Source organism: Centruroides sculpturatus, unplaced genomic scaffold (assembly GCF_000671375.1).
Source record: "Centruroides sculpturatus isolate CEXI.00-Female unplaced genomic scaffold, Cexi_2.0 scaffold997, whole genome shotgun sequence".
Lineage (NCBI taxonomy): Eukaryota > Metazoa > Arthropoda > Arachnida > Scorpiones > Buthidae > Centruroides > Centruroides sculpturatus.
Window position 1 is genome coordinate 1 of NW_019385146.1, and position 8,056 is coordinate 8,056.

Below are 8,056 nucleotides of genomic sequence, written 5' to 3' on the forward strand. Positions count from 1 at the left end.
TTTGTGATCTGAAATAATTCCATTCAACAAATTTTTATTTGAAATTTACTCATGAAATTAATTTTGTGATCAGTATGTGTCAAACCACTACTACTGACGTTGTGTTTCTGAAAACTTTCAACTGTTTCTCATGCTGAATGGTAACATTCACAAATTCTGTCTTCAAATATAATCTTAATTTACTGTTTAATTATAGAATTATACTTAGAAAATCGATTTGTATGAATAATTTTTTTTGTTTAAACGTGCTTGTTCTTTTTTTCAGAATTTATTTATAAAATTATAATTTATCGTAATAATAATTATTTGCTTAAATAAATATGAATATTTTAATATAATTTGTAAATTAATTTTTTAGTAAAAACATTTTTAAACAATATGTTTTGAAATTGTTCATTACCTGAAATCTTTTTAATGAAACAAAAATTTCTGCCACTAAATTCACTGCTATAGAACATAGCGTAAACGTTTTGTGGAAGATGTAAAAGAAAAAAGCCATAGTGACAAATACAATTTGGGCATTTAATTTTCCTCCATTTAGAAAGAATGCAAGGCATGTGATCGAAATAAATAATTTCGATATAGGATATCCCAATATTTGTAATAATTCCCTTGCACATAAAAACATTCGAACTTTTTTCATTTCTTTCCTGAAAATATAAAAAATAATTAACTAATACTGATTTTACAACCTGAAAATGATTACTTTAAGAATAATAGTTTGAAAAAATACAGTAAAAGTGCATAAATCGATATCAAGTAGAATAGAATATTTTTTATGGTGTCAAAATGTATTTACAACAGCAGTTTCTTTATGTAGAAAAAAATTCATTCTGGAAAAATTTTTCCGTTTTCGTCGGAAAGCACTTTATACAGTTTGTTTTTTACAAGTTTTACAGTATTTATCACAACTTACTAAACTTACTTTCTGATTTTCTCTATTAATGCAGCATACGGCAATTCCCAGGTGTACATCTTAAGTAATCTCATATCAGCAATCATCTCGTTCAACAGATTTAATCTTTCGTCGCCCAATATAGCTGCTTGTAATCTATGATTATGGAATAATGATTCAAATTTACATATGCTTTGTTCTAAAATATATAAAATTAAAAAGTAAATGTGTCAACTATATAAGGATAATCTTTTATTAAACTAGAAACATTTTTGGAATTTCTATATTTAGTTTACTTAAAGTTTGTATAATTTTTAGAAAACTTACAGTTAAAGTATATGTTTATTGATTTAAATTTCAAGTTATTATATTTTTTATTGTTGTCACAATATGTTAAATTGTAATTTTTGTTAAATTTTAATTTTTGTACATTTTCAGTTTATTTTTGTTGAATGACCATGTCCTTTGAAACAAAGAACTCTGACACTATCAAAGATGTTATTACATATTTTATAATGTTAAACAATTAGATATTTTACTTGTTTTTACGATCCATATTCAGTAGAATGTAAATTAATATATTAATTTAAGTATTATGGACAAATATTCTGCTAAACTTAATTAGGATTTTCATAATTTTTATTTCTTAAAACTCAATGGTGTGAGGTATATTCAGAGATATACTGTTTATATATTATACGCATGCAAAGGTAAGAAAAAAACAGACACACCCACAGTCAGCACGAGGCTGAAAAATCTCAAGGATTTCTTAGTTGTGTTTGAGCATATATATTAACCTCTGACCTTCGCCATACAGCTGCCCTACTGAGAGCATGGTCAAACCCATGATAGGCTTGCTAAAAAGGTACTTTTAGTGCACACAGAGAGGAAACAGTTTAAAGAAAAGACACATATATTCACAATATTAGTCGAGTCATATACGGAAAAGCAGCATTGTAAACAACAGTTTAAAAAATTCTAAAATTTGTCATTGAAATTGAATCACATTTGCAATTATATTCTTGCACTATTTATTAATTTAACGAGTATCCGTGACATCTTGATTCTACAAAATCAATGTAAAAGCAAGCTGTCACAAAAACCGGTTCATAAATTGTGACAGCTTAATTTTACAATTTGTGCTTTACAGGTTTTGTGCATGCAACCTCAGAACTTGGACATCGAATTGTAACGTTTTCTGAAAATATTGAATACCATTTGATTAAAAAGTAAAAAATAATTATAATCAAAATTTACAATTCAATTTATTAATCTTGTGATATTCCAAAAGAGATTTTACTATGATACAATCCATGTAATGATTACTTTTTGAAGCCATTAAAGTCGAAAATTTGGCTTTTGAAAAATAATTGATAACAACAAGATTTAAAAATTGCAGTGGTGAACAATCCATTAGGGACGTAGTTTCTCAAAAATGTCAAGCAAATTTAAAAAACTCGATTTTTCTTCATTTTTTTTTAAATATCGAGATAATCAATAAAATCCTAAGCCTCTGAGTCCCAGAAAATGCAACACATACAATTTCTATTACATGCCGATATGATAACAAAAACAACGCTGGATTCTCACAGATGAAGTACAAGCAACCCTGTAGTATAGAATCTGTATCAATTTCGATGGAGCCTTACCTTTATGTATCGCACGTAATTAACGCCATTTTGTAAAAATATGAATGTAGACTGATTATAGCATTAAGTTAACAGAGTAATGAGTAGTACTGCTCAATTTAATATTGTCAACATTAAACAGTTGATTATGTTTGCCCTTAAAAATAATAAATTTAGCCCTACAATTTGAAAATGCGTGGTTCCGCTTTAAACAACAAAAACAGACGTTCTTACTTCGAAGTAAATTTTTTTTTTCAATTCTAATTGCATTGAATTGTCTACATTCTTGGAGTGCATGTTTAGACTTATTACAGTAATTGCAAATTTCACTATTCACATTAGTAGTCAATGACTTACTAATAGTTAATTTGGTTTTGTTTTTTTTTTTATACAATTAGCACGGTGTCTAAATTCAACAATTTCTAGTGCCTGTGCCTTAGCTTCTAAGAAAGTAACTAGTTCTTCAAAGAAATAAAATTTATCAGTAGCAGTCTTCAGCTCCCATTCTTGCCTGTCTTGCCGTTTTAATCTGTCCAAAACAGTTTTTACAAGAATTATATCATGAATGGGGATTTCAGGATTCAGTAATTTCAAAGCTCTCTTATTATTAGTTACTTGATTTACAAGAAACCTTTATTCACTGCTACTGCCACTTTTTACATTTGACAAATTTAATAATTCCTTAACATAATTTGCTGTAATAACCTTATTATTATTATAATATTGAATCAGAAGATCCCAAGTAGTATGAAAGTTATCTTCTGTGTTAAAAAACTATCCAATAAACCTTTAGGTTAACTCTTTATCGAAAGAAACTAAGTAATAATATTTTTGAATTTTGCTTACGGCTTCATTGTTTAAAATTAAACTTTTAAAAATACCCATAAATTTAATCAATTGCCTAACATTGCCATCAAAGAATGGAATATTGATAGTGGATAGTTTTATCAAAGGACTTCTAGAGTTAGAATGAACAGACTCCGGAGGTGAAGAAAGTCCTAGGGACCTATTCTGAATTCTTCCGATAACTCAACGAGAGCGATACACGGGACATTCGATAAGTCCCCTTAGCGAAACGCAGTTAACAAACCTTAGACAAATCGCTATTTTGCGCTCCAAGTTAAGTGGGGTTCGCTACGGGTAGTCTGCCGAGCTGCGTCTGGGTTCCAAGGTATCGATAGCTATTACGCTTTAACTACTGACAGTTTAGTTGAATTAACATTGTCAAAAATTAATTTTTTTTGTCACATGACAGCAACAAGCCATTTTCTAAGCGAAGCACGTGGTTTTAGCATTTTCGTGTACCAGCGCCAGTGAAATAATTTTGTTAAAAAATGTCGAAGAAAGGATAACGAAGCAAGCGAACTACAAATTGCCAGTTCGAGACGCTTGTTAATTTTATGAAAGTTATCATTTTAATTTATACATACGCGAAGGAAACTTATTTCAGAAATAATGTTCATGCTATAGCTACTTACTTTAAATTTTAACAAGAAAGCAATTACATTATTCATACAATATTTATAAATAGTTAAGGTAATTATTTTTTTATATTACTATATGCTCTGACACTATCAAAGATGTTATTACATATTTTATAATGTTAAACAATTAGATATTTTACTTGTTTTTACGATCTATATTCAGTAGAATGTAAATTAATATATTAATTTAAGTATTATGGACAAATATTCTGCTAAACTTAATTAGGATTTTCATAATTTTTATTTCTTAAAACTCAATGGTGTGAGGTATATTCAGAGATATACTGTTTATATATTATACGCATGCAAAGGTAAGAAAAAAACAGACACACCCACAGTCAGCACGAGGCTGAAAAATCTCAAGGATTTCTTAGTTGTGTTTGAGCATATATATTAACCTCTGACCTTCGCCATACAGCTGCCCTACTGAGAGCATGGTCAAACCCATGATAGGCTTGCTAAAAAGGTACTTTTAGTGCACACAGAGAGGAAACAGTTTAAAGAAAAGACACATATATTCACAATATTAGTCGAGTCATATACGGAAAAGCAGCATTGTAAACAACAGTTTAAAAAATTCTAAAATTTGTCATTGAAATTGAATCACATTTGCAATTATATTCTTGCACTATTTATTAATTTAACGAGTATCCGTGACATCTTGATTCTACAAAATCAATGTAAAAGCAAGCTGTCACAAAAACCGGTTCATAAATTGTGACAGCTTAATTTTACAAATTGTGCTTTACAGGTTTTGTGCATGCAACCTCAGAACTTGGACATCGAATTGTAACGTTTTCTGAAAATATTGAATACCATTTGATTAAAAAGTAAAAAATAATTATAATCAAAATTTACAATTCAATTTATTAATCTTGTGATATTCCAAAAGAGATTTTACTATGATANTACAGTACCTAATTTATATATAATTTATATATAATACTATACAGACGATAGTAATCTCTCTGTAGCGTGGCGCTTGACGGCGCGGAAAATAGTTCGGCTTCCCAATGACGTTTTACGTAATTATAGGAGTTATTTTACCGTTTTTTACGGATACCGTCGCAATTTTTTCGCTGTCTTATAGGAATCGTAATTATAGGAATCCGTTTTATAGGGGTCTACTATATTTTAGATGCGGGTTTTTGCATTTTTGATTGCGTTTTAATAGGATACGCCAAGAGAATGTACACTAAAAAGAAATTTTTCGAAAAATTCCTACCTACGGGGGAAGTGTTATACATTTATAATAGATACATTTTGAGCCACAACAACGCATGGCGGGGTCTGCTAGTAAGTAATAAAACAACATAGTTTATCAACTCTCTCTCTAATTGCTCCTGAAGTAAAATGATTCTTACACCAAAAGACGCCGTGTTGTTTTCACTTTCGTTACTTTCCTAACGGCAGCTCGAGAGTGATCGATAACAAAAGCTTAGTTATCGCACGTGGCTAACGGAATCAAAACCAAACGTACGGGTGGAAATAGCATTTTCACTGTTGATTAAACGCGAGTCACGTGGTTCTCATAGTAACTGGTTTTTATCGTATTCGTTAGTTTAACGATACTACTTAGAATATGCCCCCTGATCTGGAATCAACGAGCGTATTTAATTGTGATTCTAGAGAGTGGCACTTGTTATAAATTCCTCCCTATCTGTATAATTATGTTGCTCCGGATCTTCAGAGTTAACATCAAGTTGATTTTGAATTTGATCGTATTCTTTCAAAATTTTAGGCAAAGAATTTAGCCTTACTCTGAGTTCCTGCACTTTGCGCCTATCTGAATCGAAATTTTTTAGGAATTTTTGAATATAAGACAGTTTTTTTTGCTATGGCTCTAATTTTGATAGCCTTTTTTTCATCGAATGATTCAGTAATTGCCATTGTAACAAGAATAGTAAAAATATAAAAAAGAAATAGGAAACAATTTTAAGGGAAAGAGAAACGATAAAAAAATTTAAAAAATAAAAAATAAAAACAAATAATAATAAATATCGTCTGCTGATCCGAACAGTCATGAAATAATTTTCGAAAGTTGGCCATAAAAGCAGTACACAGTCCCATAGAAGCTGTAATTGTCATTTATATAGATTCTGTTAAAAAGTAACAATTATCGGCGAAAGATGAATGGCAAGTCAATTTTACTAGCAGAAAAATTCATGGATTAAATTTTATAGATGAAAAACCATCGGCGATAACTGAGTGGATCGAACATAGTAATTTACAAAATGTATTACATTATTTCATAACGTATAACGAATTATTTTTATTTAAAGGTAGATGGATAGAAAAAAAATTTTTTAAAAACATGAACTACAGTTATTTAGACATCGAATTTCTCCGGTGTCAAAGATAAGATAATATTTAAAAAATTGTTATTGCAACAAATATATTAAAAAGCATTGTTATCTTTGCAATATTTAATAAATAAGTAACAAATATAATTTAAATAATTATTATATTAAACTATTTCCCTATTTTAAAAGGTTTCTTCGTCAAATACATCTGTTCCATTTGATGCATATTTGTCACTTTCTGATGGAAAAAACTGATAAAAACATTTCAAATTCTACAGTTAATACGTGAAGCTATAGGAAAATGCCATAATCCTAAATTTATCGAATAATCTCAAGTAGAAATTGAAAAATTTCATTTTTTAAAAATAATTCTTGATATCTTTCAATACACTCTCTTCAGTTCAAATTTGTTGTTGACAATGTTGTTGTTTGACACGTTATCCATAAAAAGCAAAGAAAGAAAAAAATTTCAACCCTTTCTGATTATCGTTATTTTATTAATATTATTCAAAATTGAAATGGTTAAAATCACCACTCCTGTCACTTGTTTGCTATTATCATAGCATAAACTTCGATTAAGCATACAAACTTATATACATTTTTAATATTAGAACTAAATCTTCATCAATAATCATTAAGTATTGCTTGATTTGTTTTTTTTTCTCAGTAGACACAATGAAATTATGTAATTTGAAATAATAGTTACCTTAGTTTTGAATATAGTTTACTCAAAGCAATTTGTATTGGAATGAAAAGAAATACGGCCAAGAATCCTATTAAAATAGTCCATCCATAATATTTCCACAACATCGCTATTGTTACAATGATGAAGAAAGGATTTGTAAATAAATATGGAATGCTGAAAATTCTCTGTAAAAGAAGAAAATATCATATACATACAATAAGTCTTATTTAATTAAATTATAATGAACGTTAATTTCAATATAAATTAATCGAGAATCATAAAATATATAAAAAGATTGTATGATCTACTTTTTTTACAGCAGAAGCTCCTTGTTAACCTGGCTCCTAACACCTTAAGCCCATAACCCGAGATATCTCGGGCAAGTTACATAACGTTACATAAAATGAGGTCCTTAAGGCCTTGAAATTTGTTTTTTTTTGAATTTTCGGAATGTTTTTTAGGTCCCGGAATTTTTTCAAAATTTTTTTCCCGCGCAAAAAAATTTTATCGCGATTTTAATGAGCCTATGTGAAGGCTCGATTAAGGCTTAATTGTTTTTTAATGGGAGTTTTTTATCAAAATTATTTCATGGTTTTTAAGTTGTAGCGCACGGATTTTCATTCAGTAAAGTTATTTAAAGTTAGTTTCTGATGTCAAAAACGACCTCCGATGGTTTTTTAATTTTTTTAATTAATATATTTTTATAAATATATAATTAATTAATTAGGGGGGGTCGGAAATCGCAATAAAATTTTGAATTTTTTAAAAATATTTAAAAATTTCTGTGTCGCTTATAGTCACCCTACTTTAAACCCTTGTCCTCCCGAGACGTCTATGAGAATGTCCCGGGAAATCGGACTCCAGCTGTGTTCAAGGTCACCCAGCTGTGTAAACAATGACTCATCGGTGTTACATTTCACAGACAGGCGAAACAAAGGAAAATAAAATTTAAAGCTTTTTCTTCAAAATAAACGCATTTCTTTCGTTTTTTTTCTGTTTTAAGTATTTTTTACGTTTAATTGAAATCTATATAAAAAATGTCAATGTCCTTAAGGAGTTAA

General features: G+C 29.0%; 1 protein-coding gene across 1 annotated transcript in view; it reads right to left on the reverse strand.

Moving 5' to 3' along the window:
* Nucleotides 1-400: 400 nt before the first annotated feature.
* LOC111635419 (multidrug resistance-associated protein 4-like) overlaps nucleotides 401-8,056 on the reverse strand; it is a gene marked incomplete at its 3' end in the record, with an annotated part of 26,815 nt that continues 19,159 nt past the window's right edge. The window contains exons 5-7 of the mRNA XM_023380378.1: nucleotides 7,017-7,180; nucleotides 926-1,051; nucleotides 401-650 (exon numbers count right to left, since the gene is read on the reverse strand). Coding sequence (XP_023236146.1) covers nucleotides 401-650; nucleotides 926-1,051; nucleotides 7,017-7,180 — 540 coding nt within the window. The remainder of the gene's footprint in view (nucleotides 651-925; nucleotides 1,052-7,016; nucleotides 7,181-8,056) is intronic.